The sequence below is a fragment of the Lingula anatina genome, chromosome 5 (genome assembly GCF_051362555.1).
Source record: "Lingula anatina isolate TDL-2025a chromosome 5, LinAna3.0, whole genome shotgun sequence".
NCBI lineage: Eukaryota > Metazoa > Brachiopoda > Lingulata > Lingulida > Lingulidae > Lingula > Lingula anatina.
The window spans coordinates 21,190,575-21,214,067 of record NC_141771.1 but is presented as its reverse complement, the minus strand read 5'-3'; the positions used below and the strand labels follow the sequence as shown (position 1 = coordinate 21,214,067).

The 23,493-nt window shown below is 32.0% G+C and overlaps 1 protein-coding gene and 3 long non-coding RNA genes across 12 annotated transcripts in view; 3 read left to right on the top strand and 1 right to left on the bottom strand.

The window, feature by feature from the left end:
* Positions 1–23,493, top strand: part of LOC106179369 (uncharacterized) — a 119,636-nt gene that overhangs the window by 71,168 nt on the left and 24,975 nt on the right. The window lies entirely within an intron of this gene.
* On the top strand, positions 98–8,390 carry LOC106164000 (uncharacterized). Of its 8 annotated transcripts, none has more exons than XR_015334857.1 (4): positions 2,145–2,255; positions 6,896–7,013; positions 7,626–7,802; positions 8,060–8,390. It is a non-coding gene; the product is annotated as an uncharacterized LOC106164000 (long non-coding RNA). The 8 variants fall into 8 exon arrangements; XR_015334859.1 differs by lacking the exon at positions 2,145–2,255 and adding an exon at positions 6,544–6,670 and having other exon boundaries at positions 6,896–6,994; XR_015334856.1 differs by lacking the exon at positions 2,145–2,255 and adding an exon at positions 6,544–6,670.
* LOC106155479 (uncharacterized) lies at positions 3,437–6,162 on the bottom strand. Its single transcript, XM_087014249.1, has one exon. It carries the CDS (start codon positions 5,714–5,716, stop codon positions 4,418–4,420), a length of 1,299 nt encoding a protein of 432 aa, XP_086870375.1. The 5' UTR covers positions 5,717–6,162; the 3' UTR covers positions 3,437–4,417.
* On the top strand, positions 13,054–14,322 carry LOC147761870 (uncharacterized). Its single transcript, XR_015334754.1, has 3 exons — positions 13,054–13,341; positions 13,490–13,580; positions 13,832–14,322. It is a non-coding gene; the product is annotated as an uncharacterized LOC147761870 (long non-coding RNA).

Sequence of the window (23,493 nt, the reverse complement as noted above, 5' to 3'; positions counted from 1 at the left end):
GTGTGTGTGTGTGTGTGTGTGTGTGTGTGTGTGTGTGTGTCTGACAGAGAAATGCTGTTTTTCTTTTTTTTTTCATTTTCATGTATACTCGTGTTGATTATCAAAAATGTTGCCTCTCTAGACATGCAGTCGCGCCGGAAACAGCATGAAGTATTCGAAAAGCGTATGTGTGAGTTACCTTTCTGATAAATAATTATTATTCTATGTACAAACCAAACGAAATAAGAAACATTTGCCAGGTAGGTAGCGGTTGATTATTGTCGAGCCAAACTGTTCAGTTGTAAAGGGTTTTACTGTCAGCCTTACAATACACAGATGACGTCCCGCACACACCTGTGAATACATAACTTTATTCGAAATTGGCATCTCCATAAAGTAAAAAAATTAAAAATGCGTTAATTTTGTAGAATCAGTTTGTGTCATTTTGTGTATGAAAAAATAGAATTTAAAGAGCGGTGCATGTCAAATTGATGTGGAGAGTTTTGAACTTTTCAACCGTGCCGTGAGCTACGGGAGGTTGGGGCAAGGCGGCAGTCTAGTATTTTCTTTCAGTCGATACTGGATGAGTATAGATGAGAACCATAAGCGTTGCAATTAACCAGTTTCCTAGCGTCAACCTTGTAAACCTTCCAAGCCCCTTTACCTCCCCCCCCCAAAAAAAAAATAAAATAATAATAAATCTCTCTCCAACACCCTGAAGTTATTGAACTACTTTTTTATATAAGTACCTCAAACATTTGGAAACACTTAAATCATGAAATGAAGTAAGAAAGCATTGGAATACGAGTAATCTGTATGCCCATAAAAAGTCAGAGAGGGGGGGGGGGGGGGGGTATGTACCGGGGGCTCTCGTCCAGGAGCCCTTCTCAGCCTTCTAGCTGTTACAAAATTCTTCCGAAGGGTTGGTCCAGCATTGATTCATAATAAAAATAAATTTGTTTTATTTCGAGGCGAAAATTACATACGGTTGCCTAAATATATTATTTTTTATCAAATAATAAAAATTAAGATAGCTTTAGTCATCAATATCACCACTATTTGAAATCTCTGATGTGGACATCACTTCCGGACAGCCTTATATTACTACAGGCAATCTAATTTGCATATAAGAGAAAAATGCATTTTTCCTGGTTTTGGGTTGTGTAAAGTTGTTTATATTATTTTCATAAAAAGCAATGTCTCTTTACACTTACATCTTTCCAATTATTTGATCGACACGCCCTGTTTATTAATTTATTTATATAAATTATAAACTTTCATGTCACAGGTGTGAATCACGCTATCACGTCCAAGTCATAACATTGTTAAACTAGCGCCAATAACTGCAGTGGAGAATGTAGGTCAATTGCCTGTGCAATTCTCCCATAGCATTATTGATTTTTTCTGAAGTGGAACATTTTAGGGAGAGGCGGACGAGAGAGAGAGGTATCCATTGAACCGCAAAATAAAAAGAGAGCGTGGGGCTGCTATAATCAGAGTCTATTATTATCTTTGAGAAGAGTGTAAAAATAGCACACTTTTCCAGTTTCACTGTGTAGCACTTTGCAGATAACAAGATAATTCTCTATGCCATCTGTCTCTCCCTAACAATTTATTGACCACGTTAACTGTTCAACTCCCGGCAGAAGATGAACCAGCCAAGGATAGTTTTGATACACAGGTGTAGGAGCCGCACCCTGAACGTCAGATCTTAATCGCAATTAACCCTTGCCGTTTCAAGTAACTGGAAACGACAAGGGTATGCCATACATGTAGTTTAGATGTTTGTTTCAAGTTATCGCTGACGCTCAGGGTGAGAAGCCGGGATAGGGGCGAGACGGGAGGAGGGGGGGGCGCTTAACCCTTTCACAACCAACTGCGTCACACTGAGCAGGGAGCGAATGCGTTCCCTCAGCACTAACCAGTCAATTTGTTTAAGAATCATTCACTGTTATTATGCATTTTCAAACTTTAATTAGGGTGTATTTGTAACCCATGAAAACCACTTTTTATTTACCCGAGATGCGTCAAACATTCTATTATTTAGCGTGATCCGTGAGGTCTATTCCATGACACGTAGTAGGAGCCGGCATGTGGGGCGAGACGGGGGGGGGGGGGGGGGGGGGGGGCGAGACGGGGGGGGGGGGGGGGGGGGGGGCGTTCTGTCAGTACCAGAGTCAACCGCAGCACTGTTTCCAGCCTGGTCCGGCAACCCAAGGCCTTCACTTAGTGGTCAGTTGTTAACAAGTCGGGAAGACAGCACTAGGGACACTCAGGTAAACTGGCCATTAGTGATGGGGTCATCAGTTGGCCACAATACAGAGGTCACTGTCAGTGGGTTATATTTGTATTTTTCATAGATTTTATATCAATGCTAAGTTTATATATGATATCAATTATTACCTGTGATCAGACATGAAATTTTGATCAACAGATTCTTGTAGCTAAGAAAGCTAGTTTTTGAGATTTGTGTTTTATTTTTCAGAAACCAAAGGGGGTGGCTTCCCACCTCTAAATCTGCCACTGCCTATTTTCTTAACTACTGAATTTTCCATGTTTTGACATTTTGATTCATTGACATATATGTTGATTTATTATTATTATTATTATTATTATTATTATTATTATTATTATTATTATGCTAGAATATCTTTTGATGACTACAGTTCAGCATCACTTATGGTTCACTTGTCTGGAACTGTGCAAATTTAACACTGATAAAAATTACAAACAGGCTCGAAATACGGACACTGCTGTATGCATTTGTGTTGGATAATGCGGTAATACTCATTCCTGATTTGTGGTCAAAATATTTACATTACATGCAAATTCCTATGAGAAAATCCGATCATATTTATAACCAGTTTTAGTCATTTAATGTACTTGTTGCTTACTCAGTTACATTCTAACGATATGTGGCGAATTACACTCTTTAGTACCAAACCAAGACAATGGCTTTATGAACATCTTATAAAAGTAAGCTTGTTGATTATTCTGATTAACTAACCAGAATAGTCAACAAGCTTACTTTACCTCTTTAGACTTTACATAACATATTATGTGGAATTAAGGACTACAATAAAAAGTTATCATGTGAAGTTACAGAAATTGCCTGTGAATTATTAAATGTCTCTGACCCACTGATACAGAATGTTAGGTGGGCTTGTGTTCAATTGATAACTTAAAATATATGAAATTGTGCTGACACAGTAGTGACTTGTTAATGGCTGGTCAGAAAACCTTGGAACACTGATAATACATTGACTTCTTTTAGACAAAGCATATAGTTTTACATCTACAGTTTCTTTCTTTCTTTTTTGAGATTTTTCTTTTTCTACATCTGACTTGTCTATCTGTCATTGAATCTATTTCTTTAAAGTCTATATTATAAAGGGCTGTCTACTATGTCTGGTTTTATCAAATATTCATTTGGAGTTTGATATTTTGTTGAATAAAGAAAAAGATGTTTCTTTTTCAACTCTTTATTCGGTCTCTAAGTCATTGGATATATAAATTTCATACATAAAAAATCAAATAATGTAAATTCTTTTCATCTTATAAATGTAAGTCCTTTGAAAATGAAACACTTGTCTATTTCTCTATCTGTTTTCAACAATAAAGGTAGAGGACAGGGATTTTCTAGCGTAATATCAAGTACAATTCTTCTTTAAAAGATGATCTATCATAGATAATGTATCTGATCATGGAAGTAAATGGTCTGATGAATACTGAACCTACACAGTATAAAAGTAATAATTATTGTTTAACTCTAAACAAATAAAAGTTGATTGTTCTTAAGATGTCCAACAATAGCATAGTTATAAAGTAAGAGTTAGTTTTCTGCTTCTGTCATCTGAACATATCATCGAGAGCTGTGGAAAGGATTTTTTATAATTGTAGTGATGACACCTGGCGTGGTTCTTTTTATGTATTTCATAGACATCATTGTCAGTATTGATGGTGACATTCTCCGTGGTAAAAGTGTCATCATCTTTGTGATAGTATTCTGCTCCTTCTTCCTCATATATATGATGGGTTATGACATTATTATTGGTCAGTTTATTTTCCACGTTATTGATTTCATCTGTCTCCCCCTCTGAATCTGGAGCATTGTTAGGCTCGCCTTCATTGCCTAAAGTTCCATATATATTATCTGAACTAGATGTTTTCTTTTGTTGTGCGTTGTTTCTTGTGTTCTGCAATTATTCCCTTGACTGAATTCTACTCCACATTTGTCTGGTTTCTCACAAGTGTGCATTCTTTTAGGGCTAGTGCAGGCTAATTTTGGTTTGAACTCTTTGTCACAGAACTTGCATGCATCGTGCTTTTCTGCAGTATGAATGGTTTCATGGACAGTGCAAAAACCTTGTTTAAAAGTTTTGTTTCCAGTGTAAATTATTTCATCGTAAGTGCAATTCCCTTTTGGAGTGAATGTTTTCTAAAAAAAATTACAGATATGTTTGTCTCCAGTGTGATTTTTTTCATGAAAGTTACAACATTTTTTTTGTGTAAAAGTTTTGTCACAGAATCTACACTTGTAAGGTCTCTCTCCTGTGTGAATTCTCTGATGATATATGCAAGAAGTTATGTCTTTAAAAGTTTTGTCACAGAATCTGCACTTGTAAGGTCTCTCTCCAGTATGAATTCTTTCATGCTCAGTGCAATGGCCATTTTGAGTAAAAGTTTTGTCACAGAATCTACACTTGTAAGGTTTCTCTCCTGTGTGAATTCTCTCATGAAACATGCAAGAATTTTTGCCTTTAAAAAATTTGTCACAGAATCTGCACTTGTAGGGTTTCTCTCCTGTGTGAATTCTCTCATGACATATGCAAGATTTTTTGTCTATAAAAAATTTGTCACAGAATCTACACTTGTAAGGTCTCTCTCCTGTGTGAATTCTCTCATGAGATGTGCAATTTGTTTTGGCTGTAAAAGTTTTGTCACAGAATTTACACTTGTAAGGTTTCTCTCCAGTATGAATTCTTTCGTGCACAGTGCAATTGACTTTTCGAGTAAAAGTTTTGTCACAGAATCTACACTTGTAAGGTTTCTCTCCTGTGTGAATTCTTTCATGCTTTATGCAAGCAGTTTTGTCTTTATAAGTTTTGTCACAGAATCTGCACTTGTAAGGTTTCTCTCCTGTGTGAATTCTTTCATGCCTTATGCAAGAAGTTTTGTCTTTATAAGTTTTGTCACAAAATCTGCACTTGTAAGGTTTCTCACCTGTGTGAATTCTCTCATGAGATATGCAATTTGATTTGTCTGTAAAAGTTTTGTAACAGAATCTACACTTGTTAGGTCTCTCTCCAGTATGAATTCTTTCATGCTCAGTGCAATGGCCTTTTTGAGTAAAAGTTTTGTCACAGAATCTACACTTGTAAGGTCTCTCTCCTGTGTGAATTCTTTCATGCTTTATGCAAGTAGTTTTGTCTTTATAAGTTTTGCCACAGAATCTACACTTGTAAGGTCTCTCTCCTGTGTGAATTTTTTCATGCTTTATGCAAGAAGTTTTGTCTTTATAAGCTTTGTCACAGAATCTACACTTGTAAGGTTTGTCTCCGGTATGAATTCTTTCATGCTCAGCACAGTGGCCTTTTTGAGTAAAAGTTTTGTCACAGAATCTACACTTGTAAGGTTTGTCTCCAGTATGAATTCTTTCATGCACAGTGCAATTGCCTTTTTGAGTAAAAGTCTTGTCACAGAATCTACACTTGTAAGGTCTCTCTCCTGTGCACATTTTTACTGAGTGCTGTAAGAACTTAATTGGTGATATAAAAGTCTTGTCACAGAATCTACTCTGTAAGGTTTCTGTCCAGTATACTTATTTTCTTGAATTTCATGAGATGATTCATCACTGAAAGATTCTTTTCACAAGTTACATTGAGTCCTGATTCCAAGTCTTCTTTTCACATAATTTCCTTTTTTTGTCGTTCCTTTTCCAGACAACTCCTGTCAGCCATTGTTACACTACTGTCTTACATTTTGCTGTGAGCCAGTCAGTCACTTGGATAAGGTATAAGACTTATTGAGGCTTGATCTGTCCTTTCCAATACTGTAATTGTGTTCACAATTCAAGTATCAGAGCACTATAAGAATATCCATTAGGATTCTGTATGAACTTGTTGTTAACATTACCAATGCACCCAGTTTTTGTACTGAGCAATGCATAAAGTTGTATTAGGAACCCCCTGTTTAAAATCTTGAATCCAGTCATTCTATTGGACGATGTAACTGCTGGTTACAGTGGACATATCTGATTGGTTGAAGTCATTTCTCTCCAATACTTCAGGTGCCATAATTAAAAGATGTTATCTGCACAACCCACTGCATATAATTATCTGTTATTACTTCACTTAGCATTGGTAAACATGTAACATGACACCATCAAGCTAACATCTAGCTAGTTAAAAGACAAGAAGTGATTTTATCAGTTAGTTTGTATTTGTCACACATGCCAGGCTGGTTCTGTACGGTACATGTAGATGATGTGATAAGTCATTCAATTAATTCAATTTATGAAACCCTTCAGCAGCCAGCAGTTTCAAAAGTGAGGTTCTTTTTCTGAAAAAAAAAAAAAAAATGGACCTTATGCCATCCAATCTTTGTGTACTTAGATAAAATTTTTCTCAGATGGAACATTTTCCCAGCAAAAATGGACTCCACACACCCCCTGACTACTGGGCATGTTCAGGTTAAGAAATTTATAAAAGAATTAGTTCAGTTATAGGTATTAAAACTTAATCCATTAACTCCACCAAGGCATGTTACTTTCAAAAAGGAGCAAGAATAGACTTTTTTAAATGTGGGTGCATGTGCAGGTTATTTTACTGTTTGTGACTGCATTTTTGCTGGCCTTTCTGTTTCAAACATAATTTATTCCTCTCAGCTTGTTACCGTTGTAAGTTTTGTCTCTCAGGTGAGTGCACCAATAGGTCAGGGAAACACTAGTTGAAAATAGCTGTAATATCAGTGAGCCACCACACCATTAAGACAGAGATGAAAACACACCTACAAGGTACCCCAGATATGTACATGTATGTCATGTTATTTAGTCTTTGAATTTGCTGTGTCTTAAAGTTGGAATACTCTTTCTTTCTAACATTATTTGATATTATATATTATGACCTATTTAAGTTTTATGTAATTTTGCTTTACTCATAAATACTGCCAATGTTCATTTGTGGTATGTTCATCAGACAGATTAAAATAATGAAAGATGGTAGACGCAGTAGTATTGATGGCTGGTCAGAAAACCAAACCAAACCAAAATATTTGGGCCAATAAAAAATATTTTACTTCTTTTTTAGACATGAAAGTCTGTGTTTTCAAAGAATTTTACATTTTTTTCATGGTTTACTCATAGCAAATACTCAGTAGTACCAGTGTTAAATGAACTGTTGCGTCCAGTTGATAACAATTTAAAATATTGAAAGCTTTCTGACATGAAAGTGTGTACAGATGATCATAAAACCAACAGAGCTTGTGAAGAGTAAAAAACATTTACTTCTTTCATCTGTTGTTAAGGTGAACACTTTGATTGCTTTTAGAATTTTTAAAATTCTTTTGCTAATGTTGTTGAAATTCTGGTTGCTGTTTGGTATCTGTATATTTGGCAGTTTTGATGTTGAGTTTTTTTTTTCCTTCAGAATTTGGCTCATTTCTTGTGGAAGTAGTGACCAAAGACCAGAAATTGTGGGTGGTTGCTGAGGCTCTGGACGCCATCTTTGATCATGTGTTTGCAGAAGATCATCTGGACCTGTTGTCATGGAGATTAGGGTAACAAACAAACTCCAGACCTTATGGTACCACAGCTGACAGCTAAGGTAATACTACTCCCTGTTAGATTAATTAATTAATTAATTAATTTATTTATCAAAACAGTTAAAGGCATATACCAGGAGCAGTTGCATTATTTGTATAGAGGGCAATATGAAAAAGTGTTGTTTACTTACTAAAATGATTCCTGCAGTTGGGTATTTAATATTTTCTTTCACAGTGTAATGATAATCTTTATTTAGAAACATATTGATGAACTAAAGCGATGGATATCTTCTTAAGGAATAATATCAAAATTTTTCAGATAAATTAACAGAGGAAAAGCCTAGGAGACCACTTTACTATCAGCGTGACAGCGAGGACAAATCTGGTGCACTTCATCAAATGCAAATCTTGACCAGAAGATTGACTTGGACATGTTTTTCTTCTTCAAAATAACTTAAAACTCGGCAGTAATGTGGATCAGAGAAATAATTAGAGTGAACCACTTCAAGATCCATAGTTTTCTGGTGTCAAGTCAGTTTTATTTCAGGCAACACTGATATTTAGCATTAATATTTTTTAAAATTATTTTTTCCACAACTTTTATGACAGTCCCACTGGATGATTCATGTGTTATCACAAGATACTGATGTAAAACTGATACTGATGTAAAACTGATGTTTTTGTTTTTAGCTTTTTCTTCCAAAATTTTATATCAAAATGTGTGGGGCTGTATTGTCTGTTAAAACTTTGATCCACTAACTGAGACAACCAAGTGATTAAATTTCTTTTCTGGTTGCTCACCAGCAAAATAAACTTTTTAATTATGGTTTTGTGAGGCTTAAGTTGTTGAATTATTGTCTACACCACATTGGATTGGTTTGATTTGATTAAACTTTGAATAACACTCTAATAATTGAATAAATTACATTGTTTTAAACGGGTGTAGATGTTAATAAAACATTTTTTTTGTGAATCTCAAGATATAAAAGTCATAAAACTGTTGTTGGAAATATAGATTATTGGTTTAATTTAACAGGAATAGATACATTGTATGGCAGTATGATATTCTATAAATAACATAGTTTTAGGATGGTGTGGATGTTTAAAAAAATTAATTCCTTAATTTTATTTTGTTATCCATGGGAGTGGGGGGATATATGGAACCTTTAATGATTCCAATGGCTTTAATGCTTTCTAGTTGAATTAAGATGGTTTGCGTGTATTAATTTTTTCAAAGCATTTGCTACAGTGTATGTGTTAGTTTACTGTAACTTCAATTTTACCCACAAATGTGCATCATAGTTTTGTCATGTTCCTTAGTCTACTATTGATGTGTAAAATTTGAAAAGGGAACTTGCTGGATGGGTGGGGTCCCCATAATCTTTGTTTTCTTCATTCTGTCTTTCATGATATACAAATGTTATATTTTATGTTACACAATATACATTATAAAGAAAATATGCATCAAATGGATGAGATCCTTTGTGTATTTGGCACTAATTATTTGCATTTTATTATAACCTTAGTTTATCTGTTGTTATCAAATGTGAACATACTAGAATATAAAAGCAAAAGTGAAGTTATCAGTAATTGAGCAGCGTGGTAGGGTATGTGAGAATGAGTGTGTATGTATGTATTTGAGTATACTTTAAAGTTTTTGCAATGTATAGTTTATTTCTTAACTTTAATAAAAGAAATTAAAAAAAAAATTGAAGATAAACTTGAATCAGAAATCAAGTGTTGCCTTAAAGCAAGAATCACTATTCTATGTTTTTAAAAACTTTTTATTTAAAAGGGTATTTTTGTTACATGTGAAAGCCACTTTTTATTTCCCTGAGATGCATGAAATGTTCATATTATTTAGGGAGATCCTCATTCCTGTAACTCTTAAATACGGCTTTTTATTTTTTGCCCTTCGTGAAACGAAGCATTATACCCGGTAATTCGTAATATTCAGGATTTTCAACTCCTCCTGCCAGTGAGGCATGCATAAAGTTTCGTTTACTGTGATTTTTTAATTGATGATTTTATTTCCCATGAACTGTGATCACACATTCCCAATGCTACCCTCAATTAAGAAAAGAAAGAAAAACAAAACACATTTGATTACACAAAATTTATATTTTATTGTAAAATTAAGAGAATGTCATTTGAAGTTTTTAACTGGCTGCTACAGAAGCAATAGTAGTTCTGCAATGATGACCCTAAAAAATTAGAAGATGAAAATATTAAAATATAATTCAATTAAAATGTATTAGCTGTTAACTTTGACATCAACTGAAGAAAAAAAATGGAACACAAATTTAACATTCAATGCCTGTGCACAACAAGGATTCAATACATTATTTTACATAGTCAAAGACATATTTAAAGATTTAGATCACTAATCAGTGAATTTAAACTGTTTTATTATGGGAATCTCCACCCTAAAGTCCGCCTGTGTGTGTTTACACTTTTTAAGTGTATTAAATGAATTCCTGTTAAACTGACCTTACTGTCTTTAAGTTACCTTTTTCTTTGATGCCCTCAGCATCTGACACACTCTTTGTATCTTTGATATCAGCTAAAGAAAAAATGATATCAAATAAAAATTTAACATTCCATACCTGTGCATGTTCAATTAGGGTTCAGTATTACAATTTGTTGAAGACACATTCAAAGATTTAATTGACTTAAAAATAAATAAATTTTCTTAAGTATTCTAAAGACCAGACTGCTTGAGCAACATGCTTGCAGTGTGTAATGAATGTGTGTGTGTGGGCTTGTTAGTGTACGGTATGTGTGTGTGTGCATAAGCATATTAAGCCTTACCTAGCTCCTCAATACTTAGGATCTTAACAATTGCTACATTGTTATCTTCTTTGGTATCAACTGAAAAAACAGAATTGAATTTTAAGGAAAACCAAGCATGTTCAATGATTAACACCGCAAGAGCATCAATTTTTCTGAAGATAAAGTATCTTCTTAAGACTGTCAAAAGCCAGACATACTGTGCAACATAGTGTGCATGTGTGTGTGCCTTAAGTGTGTGTGTGCTCATGTGTGTGTGTGTATGTGTGCACGCACATGTGCATGTTTCATGTGTGCATTAAAGTCATAATTATTTTACTGAGATGCTTGTCTTATCTATCTGTTTTGTGTTAGGATTCTTTACAATTGTTACTATGTTGGTATCAGCTGAAACATGAGAATTGAATTCAAATCTAAGGAAACACAATACATGTATTTGTTCTTTCTAAACTTAACATATCAAATACATCATGGCATTGAGTAAAATACAGTAAACCTGGTGATTCTGGATGTTGAAGACAAAGGGGGGGGTGTTAGTGTGTTAATCTGATTGTATTCAGCGAGAGTTTCCATGGAGTTAGTGCATATTAGCTAGGTCTTTAAATTCTTTGTGAACAGGCCCTGAAGGTCCAGATATCAGCAGGCGCCGTCGATGAGTCAGGATGTTGTTGTCATAAATAATTTAATTACATGATTCCTTGCTAGTAGATTTAAAAATGCACCAAGTTTATTGCTAAAACTGCTTAATTATTGTCTTGAATAGAGCAATACAATTATATAATGCAATTCACTTACCACTGTTGTGGACTTCAGGCTCATACATGTAGTTCAACTCTGGAATAAGATGTCACATTCATTTGTCATTCACAAATTGTGATATAAATTAAAATATAGCCTAAAATGTATTTGACAGAATTAAAGGACCATTTTATCATTTCATTCCATAGGTTATATTTCATAGGATTATGAGATCAAGTAATCTTTTTTCCATACATTATACATGACAAAATTAAAAGTTTATTTCACCTTTTATTTCCATTTATTTGTCATTCACAAATTATGATACAAATTAAAATATAGTCCAAAATGTATTTGGCAGAATGAAAGGGCCATTTCGTTATTGCTTTCCATAGGTTATAATTTATAGGATGGTGAGATCAAATAACGTTTTATTTCCATATGTTATACATGACAGAATTGAAAGGTTAATTCAACTTAAATTTCCATTGGTTATATCAAATAGAATAATAAGATCAAGCACCTTTTATTTCCATGTCCAGTTCTCCCCAAGTACAGGTCACTTCCATGCTGTCCTTGGTGGTCACCTGGAGGCACCTGTTCCTAAAAGGTTCAGGCTCCCATGTCCAGCCAGACCCAGGGTGGTAAGGCTGAAAGAATGATGAATGAATAAATAAATAACTTGAATAATATGTTTATGTCTAAAATGAAAAATAAAATGTTTATAAATATATACAATAACTGATAAATCAAAAACACTAGAAAAATGAAGGTATAAATAATTACTTAAACATGCAGGACTTAAAATTTTCTTTTTAAATTTCAAAGAAAACTATTTTACCTTATATCATTACTTTTGTAAAAAAAAAAAAAAAAAAGGTATAATAATTACATTTTGTGGCTTAATGAATTTCCATTCCATTTTTGAGCCCTTGGGCAGGAGAAACTCTGCCCTAAGAGACGGGACACCCATGCTGGTAGTCCTTGGCATGTTAATGCCGCGCTGGGTGTCCCAGCCTCCAACGGCAGTTCCCCTGCCCACTAGTTTAGCTTTCAACAAGTTGGCTCTTAGAATAATTCTAACTTTGGCCTTGGCTGTTCAAAACAAAGTAAAAAAAGAAAGAGATCCTATCAATATATCTTTTTGATATTTTTACTACAGCATTCAAATTGACCACTTAATTAATGGAAATGAAGAATGGGATATCTTACTTTCATATCATGAAGAAATTAGTTGTTTTAGGCCCATTGTAATGAATTGCTAGCCCAATTATCAAACACACAGTCACACACACACACACACACACGCAACTTACGCGCACACTGTTCTTCTTTGTTTATCTTAATCTCCATATCAGGTGTCATCTGCAATATGTATAATAAATAAATGAAATCATAAGTTGAACAATTTGGTAGTTTGTGACAGATCAGCAAAACGTTGTATGACAGGAAATTTATAAGAAATTCATTTAGAATATTATTGAATCGTAAAATTCGTGAACAGGTACCGGTAAAAAGGCGCTATGAGGGATTACATTAAACTTGCTGCCGGGTTTAAGTTTTGAATAAAAAAAAAATAAATAAAACTTACCAATGACTGTGTAGACATTGTCTCTTTGCTTACAAAACAATTAATAAGAATAATTATTGTATAAAGGAATTTCATTGGACGGCTCCTGTATTGTTTCCTTAACTTTAAACCAATCAGATTGACGCTTAGTTGAAGCTCTCGACCTTGAGTCTTTCTGCTAAATACAAATCACAATATATCACAATATACATATATCAATACTTGGACCCTGGTAATATCTATTGCAGTGCCAGAAGCCTCTCCCTCCTTGCACGAGTTTCTTAGAAAGAAGGCGGCGAACCTGTTGCTGATAATGGCCGCAGTCCATCACAAATCCAAAGTCTCACCTCTTGCACAGCGCCATCTATACGAAACAATGTATGCAAAGGGTGACGCTGAAAAGCCGGGATTTTCATCAAACGTTCTGTACACTGAAGGTCACCTTCCATCAGGACCCTTTCCTTTCATGGTTCTGTTATAGATTCTTTTGGCAAACTTTATCGGTGAGTTCAGGATGAGACATCTGAAGTGAAGGACACACACGGTATCGACTGTGTCAGTTGTTCACTGTTCACATCACGATGCAATGTGCTTGTGAAGATTTTACAATGTGCTACAGAATGTTAACGTGCAGGCTAAAATTGTTTTTAGGGAACTGACAAGATTGCACACCGTCAGATACTTCAAGTTTTGCCATTCCCGGGCATTCCCTTTTCATCTAGTTTTGCATTGGCTTATGAAGGTAAGATAATTAACTAGAGAACTGATGTTGTATCTGATTTATAAGTAGACCTTTTTCCTCCTCAGCCTTGACTTACAACAACGCTTTATTTTGTAATTTATATATTCATTTCTTCACAGTTAATATGATGTACACATGTAGTAAACCTACTAAAATTACTCTAATATTCTGGATCTTACGGAAAAAGCCTCAGATCACTGACTTTTTTTTTTTTTTTTTTTTTTTTTTTTTTTTTTTTTTGTCTTTTCCAGTCCATCATGACTCCACACCACACTGTACTAGGAGGCACAGGACTATACTGCCACAGTAAAACACAATGACTCCAGACTACTACACATCATTTGTACAAATTTCAGAAACATTGGACAAGATTTGACAAAATTATTAACATTAAACCATTTTAAGGCCTGCAATTTGCCAGTCTTTTCAATGTAAATTTTAGTTTTCCCAAATATATTGTCCTAAAAAATACTTTTCATTAGATACAGTCAACTGATCAGCTTATCACAGATTTTTATTGTTGTTAAACATCATCTGTACAAATTCCAGAATTATTGGACTAGATTTGACAAAATTATTAACGTTTAACTATTTGAAGGCCTGCAATTTCCCAGTCTTTTCAATGTAATTTTTTAGTTGTCCGAAATATATTGTCCTCAAAAACACTTTTCATTAAATACAGTCAACTGCTCAGCTTATTACAGATTTTTATTGTTGTTAAGCATCATTTGTACAATTTTCAGAAATATTGTACCATTTTTGACAAAATTATTAGAGTTTAACTATTTGAAGGCCTGCAATTTCCCAGTCTTTTCAATATAATTTTTTAGTTGTCCGAAATATATTGTCCTAAAAAACACTTTTCATTAAATACAGTCAACTGATCAGATTATCACATATTTTTATTGTTGTTAAGCATCTTTTGTACAAATTTCAGAAATATTAGACCAGATTTGACAAAATTATTAACATTTAACTATTTTAAGTCATTGAATTTTGCAGTGTTAATTTTCAGTGTAACTTTCAGTTTTCTCACATATATCATCCGAAGACAATACTTTTCATTAGTCTCAGTCAACTGATCAGCTTATCACAGATTTTTATTGTTGTTAAGCATCATCTGTACAAATTTCACAAATATTGGTCCAGATTTGACAAAATAATTAGCGTTTAACTATTTTAAGTCCTGCAATTTGCCAGTCTTTTCAATATAATTTTTTAGTTGTCCGAAATATATTGTCCTAAAAAACACTTTTCATTAAATACAGTCAACTGATCAGCTTATCACAGATTTTTATTTATGTTAAGCATCATTTGTATGAATTTCAGAAATATTGGACCATTTTTGACAAAATTATTAGTGTTTAACTATTTTAAGTCCAACGATTTCCCAGTCTTTTCAATATAATTTTTTAGTTGTCCGAAATATATTGTCTTCAAAAACACTTTTCATTAAATACAGTCAACTGATCAGATTATCACAGATTTTTATTGTTGTTAAGCATCATTTGTATAAATTTCAGAAATATTGGACCATTTTTGACAAAATTATTAGTGTTTAACTATTTTAAGTCCAACAATTTCCCAGTCTTTTCAATGTAATTTTTAGTTTTCCCAAATATATTGTCTTAAAAAACACTTTTCATTAGATACAGTCAACTGATCATATTATCACATATTTTTATTGTTGTTAAGCATCTTTTGTACAAATTTCAGAAATATTAGACCAGATTTGACAAAATTATTATCGTTTAACTATTTTAAGTCATTGAATTTGCCAGTCTTTTCAATGTAATTTTCAGTTCTTTCAGTTATTTTGTTCTTTTTCCAGAGTACCCTTACCATGAAAAAGCAGGCAGTGAAAGACGGCACCAAGAGCAGCACTATGTCTTATCCATGTGTACAGTACACGATATTTGGCAGGATTTAGGACATTGTCAGATATTGTGATAACAACCACCCCTTCCAGAATCCCATTGTAAGGAGTAATCTGCATCTGGCATTGGTAGTAAGGAGAAGTCATTTATGGGTATATATTGCATTCCAGATGACAGTTAAGGTAACTTGCAACTTCCTACACAAACAACCTCAAATCATCACATTTGCTGTTTTCTTTCAGAGTAAATAATGCATTGCGATATTGAAATATTTGTTTCGGTTAATTGTCACATCTTCTGATGATCAATTTCCCATTAACTTTACCATTTCAAAAAGACACAGACAACTGTTCAGCTTATCCCAGATTTTTATTCTTGTTAAAAATCATTTGTACAGATTTCAGAAACATTGGACAAAATTTTTTTAAATTATTAATGTTTAACTATTTTCAGTCATGGAATTTTGCAGTGTTAATTATTTTCAGTGTAACTTTCAGTTTTCTCACATATATCATCCGAAGACAATACTTTTCATTAGTCACAGTCAAGTGATCAGGGTATCACAGATTTTTATTGTTGTTAAGCATCATCTGTACAAATTTCGCAAATATTGGTCCAGATTTGACAAAATAATTAGCGTTTAACTATTTTAAGTCCTGCAATTTGCCAGTCTTTTCAATATAACTTTTTAGTTGTCCGAAATATATTGTCCTCAAAAACACTTTTCATTAAATACAGTTAACTGATCAGCTTATCACAGATTTTTATTGTTGTTAAGCATCATTTGTATGAATTTCAGAAATATTGGACCATTTTTGACAAAATTATTAGTGTTTAACTATTTTAAGTCCAACGATTTCCCAGTCTTTTCAATGTAATTTTTAGTTTTCCCAAATATATTGTATTAAAAAACACTTTTCATTAGATACAGTCAACTGATCAGATTATCACATATTTTTATTGTTGTTAAGCATCTTTTGTACAAATTTCAGAAATATTAGACCAGATTTGACAAAATTATTAACATTTAACTATTTTAAGTCATTGAATTTTGCAGTGTTAATTTTCAGTGTAACTTTCAGTTTTCTCACATATATCATCCGAAGACAATACTTTTCATTAGTCTCAGTCAACTGATCAGCTTATCACAGATTTTTATTGTTGTTAAGCATCATCTGTACCAATTTCACAAATATTGGTCCAGATTTGACAAAATTATTAGCGTTTAACTATTTTAAGTCCTGCAATTTCCCAGTCTTTTCAATATAATTTTTTAGTTGTCCAAAATATATTGTCCTAAAAAACACTTTTCATTAAATACAGTCAACTGATCAGCTTATCACAGATTTTTATTGCTGTTAAGCATCATTTGTATAAATTTCAGAAATATTGGACCATTTTTGACAAAATTATTAGTGTTTAACTATTTAAAGTCCAACGATTTCCCAGTCTTTTCAAAGTAATTTTTAGTTTTCCCAAATATATTGTCTTAAAAAACACTTTTCATTAGTTACAGTCAACTGATCATATTATCACATATTTTTATTGTTGTTAAGCATCTTTTGTACAAATTTCAGAAATATTAGACCAGATTTGACAAAATTATTATCGTTTAACTATTTTAAGTCATTGAATTTGCCAGTCTTTTCAATGTAATTTTCAGTTCTTTCAGTTATATTGTTCTTTTTCCAGAGTACCCTTACCATGAAAAAGCAGGCAGTGAAAGATGGCACCAAGAGCAGCACTATATCTTATCCATGTGTACAGTACACGATATTTGGCAGGATTAAGGACATTGTCAGATATTGTGATAACAACCACCCCTTCCAGAATCCCATTGTAAGGAGTAATCTGCATCTGGCATTGGTAGTAAGGAGAAGTCATTTATGGGTATATATTGCATTCCAGATGACAGTTTAGGTAACTTGCAACTTCCTACACAAACAACCTCAAATCATCACATTTGCTGTTTTCTTTCAGAGTAAATAATACATTGCGATATTGAAATATTTGTTTCGGTTAATTGTCACTCTTCTGATGATCAATTTCCCATTAACTTTACCATTACAAAAAGACACAGACAACTGTTCAGCTTATCCCAGATTTTTATTGTTGTTAAAAATCATTTGTACAGATTTCAGAAACATTGGACAAAATTTTCTAAAATTATTAATGTTTAACTATTTTCAGTCATGGAATTTTGCAGTGTTAATTATTTTCAGTGTAACTTTCAGTTTTCTCACATATATCATCCGAAGACAATACTTTTCATTAGTCACAGTCAAGTGATCAGCGTATCACAGATTTTTATTGTTGTTAAGCATCATCTGTACAAATTTCGCAAATATTGGTCCAGATTTGACAAAAAAATTAGCGTTTAACTATTTTAAGTCCTGCAATTTGCCAGTCTTTTCAATATAATTTTTTAGTTGTCCGAAATATATTGTCCTCAAAAACACTTTTCATTAAATACAGTCAACTGATCAGCTTATCACAGATTTTTATTGTTGTTAAGCATCATTTGTATGAATTTCAGAAATATTGGACCATTTTTGACAAAATTATTAGTGTTTAACTATTTTAAGTCCAACGATTTCCCAGTCTTTTCAATGTAATTTTTAGTTTTCCCAAATATATTGTATTAAAAAACACTTTTCATTAGATACAGTCAACTGATCAGATTATCACATATTTTTATTGTTGTTAAGCATCTTTTGTACAAATTTCAGAAATATTAGACCAGATTTGACAAAATTATTAACATTTAACTATTTTAAGTCATTGAATTTTGCAGTGTTAATTTTCAGTGTAACTTTCAGTTTTCTCACATATATCATCCGAAGACAATACTTTTCATTAGTCTCAGTCAACTGATCAGCTTATCACAGATTTTTATTGTTGTTAAGCATCATCTGTACAAATTTCGCAAATATTGGTCCAGATTTGACAAAATTATTAACGTTTAACTATTTTAAGTCCTGCAATTTGCCAGTCTTTTCAATATAATTTTTTAGTTGTCCGAAATATATTGTCCTAAAAAAACACTTTTCATTAAATACAGTCAACTGATCAGCTTATCACAGATTTTTATTTATGTTAAGCATCATTTGTATGAATTTCAGAAATATTGGACCATTTTTGACAAAATTATTAGTGTTTAACTATTTTAAGTCCAACGATTTCCCAGTCTTTTCAATGTAATTTTTAGTTTTCCCAAATATATTGTATTAAAAAACACTTTTCATTAGATACAGTCAACTGATCAGATTATCACATATTTTTATTGTTGTTAAGCATCTTTTGTACAAATTTCAGAAATATTAGACCAGATTTGACAAAATTATTAACATTTAACTATTTTAAGTCATTGAATTTTGCAGTGTTAATTTTCAGTGTAACTTTCAGTTTTCTCACATATATCATCCGAAGACAATACTTTTCATTAGTCTCAGTCAACTGATCAGCTTATCACAGATTTTTATTGTTGTTAAGCATCATCTGTACAAATTTCACAAATATTGGTCCAGATTTGACAAAATTATTAGCGTTTAACTATTTTAAGTCCTGCAATTTGCCAGTCTTTTCAATATAATTTTTTAGTTGTCCGAAATATATTGTCCTAAAAAACACTTTTCATTAAATACAGTCAACTGATCAGCTTATCACAGATTTTTATTGCTGTTAAGCTTCATTTGTATAAATTTCAGAAATATTGGACCATTTTTGACAAAATTATTAGTGTTTAACTATTTTAAGTCCAACGATTTCCCAGTCTTTTCAAAGTAATTTTTAGTTTTCCCAAATATATTGTCTTAAAAAACACTTTTCATTAGTTACAGTCAACTGATCATATTATCACATATTTTTATTGTTGTTAAGCATCTTTTGTACAAATTTCAGAAATATTAGACCAGATTTGACAAAATTATTATCGTTTAACTATTTTAAGTCATTGAATTTGCCAGTCTTTTCAATGTAATTTTCAGTTCTTTCAGTTATATTGTTCTTTTTCCAGAGTACCCTTACCATGAAAAAGCAGGCAGTGAAAGACGGCACCAAGAGCAGCACTATATCTTATCCATGTGTACAGTACACGATATTTGGCAGGATTTAGGACATTGTCAGATATTGTGATAACAACCACCCCTTCCAGAATCCCATTGTAAGGAGTAATCTGCATCTGGCATTGGTAGTAAGGAGAAGTCATTTATGGGTATATATTGCATTCCAGATGACAGTTTAGGTAACTTGCAACTTCCTACACAAACAACCTCAAATCATCACATTTGCTGTTTTCTTTCAGAGTAAATAATACATTGCGATATTGAAATATTTGTTTCGGTTAATTGTCACTCTTCTGATGATTAATTTCCCATTAACTTTACCATTACAAAAAGACACAGACAACTGTTCAGCTTATCCCAGATTTTTATTGTTGTTAAAAATCATTTGTACAGATTTCAGAAACATTGGACAAAATTTTCTAAAATTATTAATGTTTAACTATTTTCAGTCATGGAATTTTGCAGTGTTAATTATTTTCAGTGTAACTTTCAGTTTTCTCACATATATCATCCGAAGACAATACTTTTCATTAGTCTCAGTCAACTGATCAGCTTATCACAGATTTTTATTGTTGTTAAGCATCATCTGTACAAATTTCACAAATATTGGTCCAGATTTGACAAAATAATTAGCGTTTAACTATTTTAAGTCCTGCAATTTGCCAGTCTTTTCAATATAATTTTTTAGTTGTCCGAAATATATTGTCCTCAAAAACACTTTTCATTAAGTACAGTCAACTGATCAGCTTATCACAGATTTTTATTGTTGTTAAGCATCATTTGTATGAATTTCAGAAATATTGGACCATTTTTGACAAAATTATTAGTGTTTAACTATTTTAAGTCCAACGATTTCCCAGTCTTTTCAATGTAATTTTTAGTTTTCCCAAATATATTGTATTAAAAAACACTTTTCATTAAATACAGTCAACTGATCAGATTATCACATATTTTTATTGTTGTTAAGCATCTTTTGTACAAATTTCAGAAATATTAGACCAGATTTGACAAAATTATTAACATTTAACTATTTTAAGTCATTGAATTTTGCAGTGTTAATTTTCAGTGTAACTTTCAGTTTTCTCACATATATCATCCGAAGACAATACTTTTCATTAGTCTCAGTCAACTGATCAGCTTATCACAGATTTTTATTGTTGTTAAGCATCATCTGTACAAATTTCACAAATATTGGTCCAGATTTGACAAAATTATTAGCGTTTAACTAATTTAAGTCCTGCAATTTGCCAGTCTTTTCAATATAATTTTTTAGTTGTCCGAAATATATTGTCCTAAAAAACACTTTTCATTAAATACAGTCAACTGATCAGCTTATCACAGATTTTTATTACTGTTAAGCTTCATTTGTATAAATTTCAGAAATATTGGACCATTTTTGACAAAATTATTAGTGTTTAACTATTTTAAGTCCAACGATTTCCCAGTCTTTTCAAAGTAATTTTTAGTTTTCCCAAATATATTGTCTTAAAAAACACTTTTCATTAGTTACAGTCAACTGATCATATTATCACATATTTTTATTGTTGTTAAGCATCTTTTGTACAAATTTCAGAAATATTAGACCAGATTTGACAAAATTATTATCGTTTAACTATTTTAAGTCATTGAATTTGCCAGTCTTTTCAATGTAATTTTCAGTTCTTTCAGTTATATTGTTCTTTTTCCAGAGTACCCTTACCATGAAAAAGCAGGCAGTGAAAGACGGCACCAAGAGCAGCACTATTTCTCATCCATGTGTACAGTACACGATATTTGGCAGGATTTAGGACATTGTCAGATATTGTGATAACAACCACCCCTTCCAGAATCCCATTGTAAGGAGTAATCTGCATCTGGCATTGGTAGTAAGGAGAAGTCATTTATGGGTATATATTGCATTCCAGATGACAGTTTAGGTAACTTGCAACTTCCTACACAAACAACCTCAAATCATCACATTTGCTGTTTTCTTTCAGAGTAAATAATACATTGCGATATTGAAATATTTGTTTCGGTTAATTGTCACTCTTCTGATGATTAATTTCCCATTAACTTTACCATTACAAAAAGACACAGACAACTGTTCAGCTTATCCCAGATTTTTATTGTTGTTAAAAATCATTTGTACAGATTTCAGAAACATTGGACAAAATTTTCTAAAATTATTAATGTTTAACTATTTTCAGTCATGGAATTTTGCAGTGTTAATTATTTTCAGTGTAACTTTCAGTTTTCTCACATATATCATCCGAAGACAATACTTTTCATTAGTCACAGTCAACTGATCAGCGTATCACAGATTTTTATTGTTGTTAAGCATCATCTGTACAAATTTCACAAATATTGGTCCAGATTTGACAAAATAATTAGCGTTTAACTATTTTAAGTCCTGCAATTTGCCAGTCTTTTCAATATAATTTTTTAGTTGTCCGAAATATATTGTCCTCAAAAACACTTTTCATTAAATACAGTCAACTGATCAGCTTATCACAGATTTTTATTGTTGTTAAGCATCATTTGTATGAATTTCAGAAATATTGGACCATTTTTGACAAAATTATTAGTGTTTAACTATTTTAAGTCCAACGATTTCCCAGTCTTTTCAATGTAATTTTTAGTTTTCCCAAATATATTGTATTAAAAAACACTTTTCATTAGATACAGTCAACTGATCAGATTATCACATATTTTTATTGTTGTTAAGCATCTTTTGTACAAATTTCAGAAATATTAGACCAGATTTGACAAAATTATTAACATTTAACTATTTTAAGTCATTGAATTTTGCAGTGTTAATTTTCAGTGTAACTTTCAGTTTTCTCACATATATCATCCGAAGACAATACTTTTCATTAGTCTCAGTCAACTGATCAGCTTATCACAGATTTTTATTGTTGTTAAGCATCATCTGTACAAATTTCACAAATATTGGTCCAGATTTGACAAAATTATTAGCGTTTAACTATTTTAAGTCCTGCAATTTGCCAGTCTTTTCAATATGATTTTTTAGTTGTCCAAAATATATTGTCCTAAAAAACACTTTTCATTAAATACAGTCAACTGATCAGCTTATCACAGATTTTTATTGTTGTTAAGCATCATTTGTATGAATTTCAGAAATATTGGACCATTTTTGACAAAATTATTAGTGTTTAACTATTTTAAGTCCAACGATTTCCCAGTCTTTTCAATGTAATTTTTAGTTTTCCCAAATATATTGTATTAAAAAACACTTTTCATTAGATACATTCAACTGATCAGATTATCACATATTTTTATTGTTGTTAAGCATCTTTTGTACAAATTTCAGAAATATTAGACCAGATTTGACAAAATTATTAACATTTAACTATTTTAAGTCATTGAATTTTGCAGTGTTAATTTTCAGTGTAACTTTCAGTTTTCTCACATATATCATCCGAAGACAATACTTTTCATTAGTCTCAGTCAACTGATCAGCTTATCACAGATTTTTATTGTTGTTAAGCATCATCTGTACAAATTTCACAAATATTGGTCCAGATTTGACAAAATTATTAGCGTTTAACTATTTTAAGTCCTGCAATTTGCCAGTCTTTTCAATATAATTTTTTAGTTGTCTGAAATATATTGTCCTAAAAAACACTTTTCATTAAATACAGTCAACTGATCAGCTTATCACAGATTTTTATTGCTGTTAAGCTTCATTTGTATAAATTTCAGAAATATTGGACCATTTTTGACAAAATTATTAGTGTTTAACTATTTTAAGTCCAACGATTTCCCAGTCTTTTCAAAGTAATTTTTAGTTTTCCCAAATATATTGTCTTAAAAAACACTTTTCATTAGTTACAGTCAACTGATCATATTATCACATATTTTTATTGTTGTTAAGCATCTTTTGTACAAATTTCAGAAATATTAGACCAGATTTGACAAAATTATTATCGTTTAACTATTTTAAGTCATTGAATTTGCCAGTCTTTTCAATGT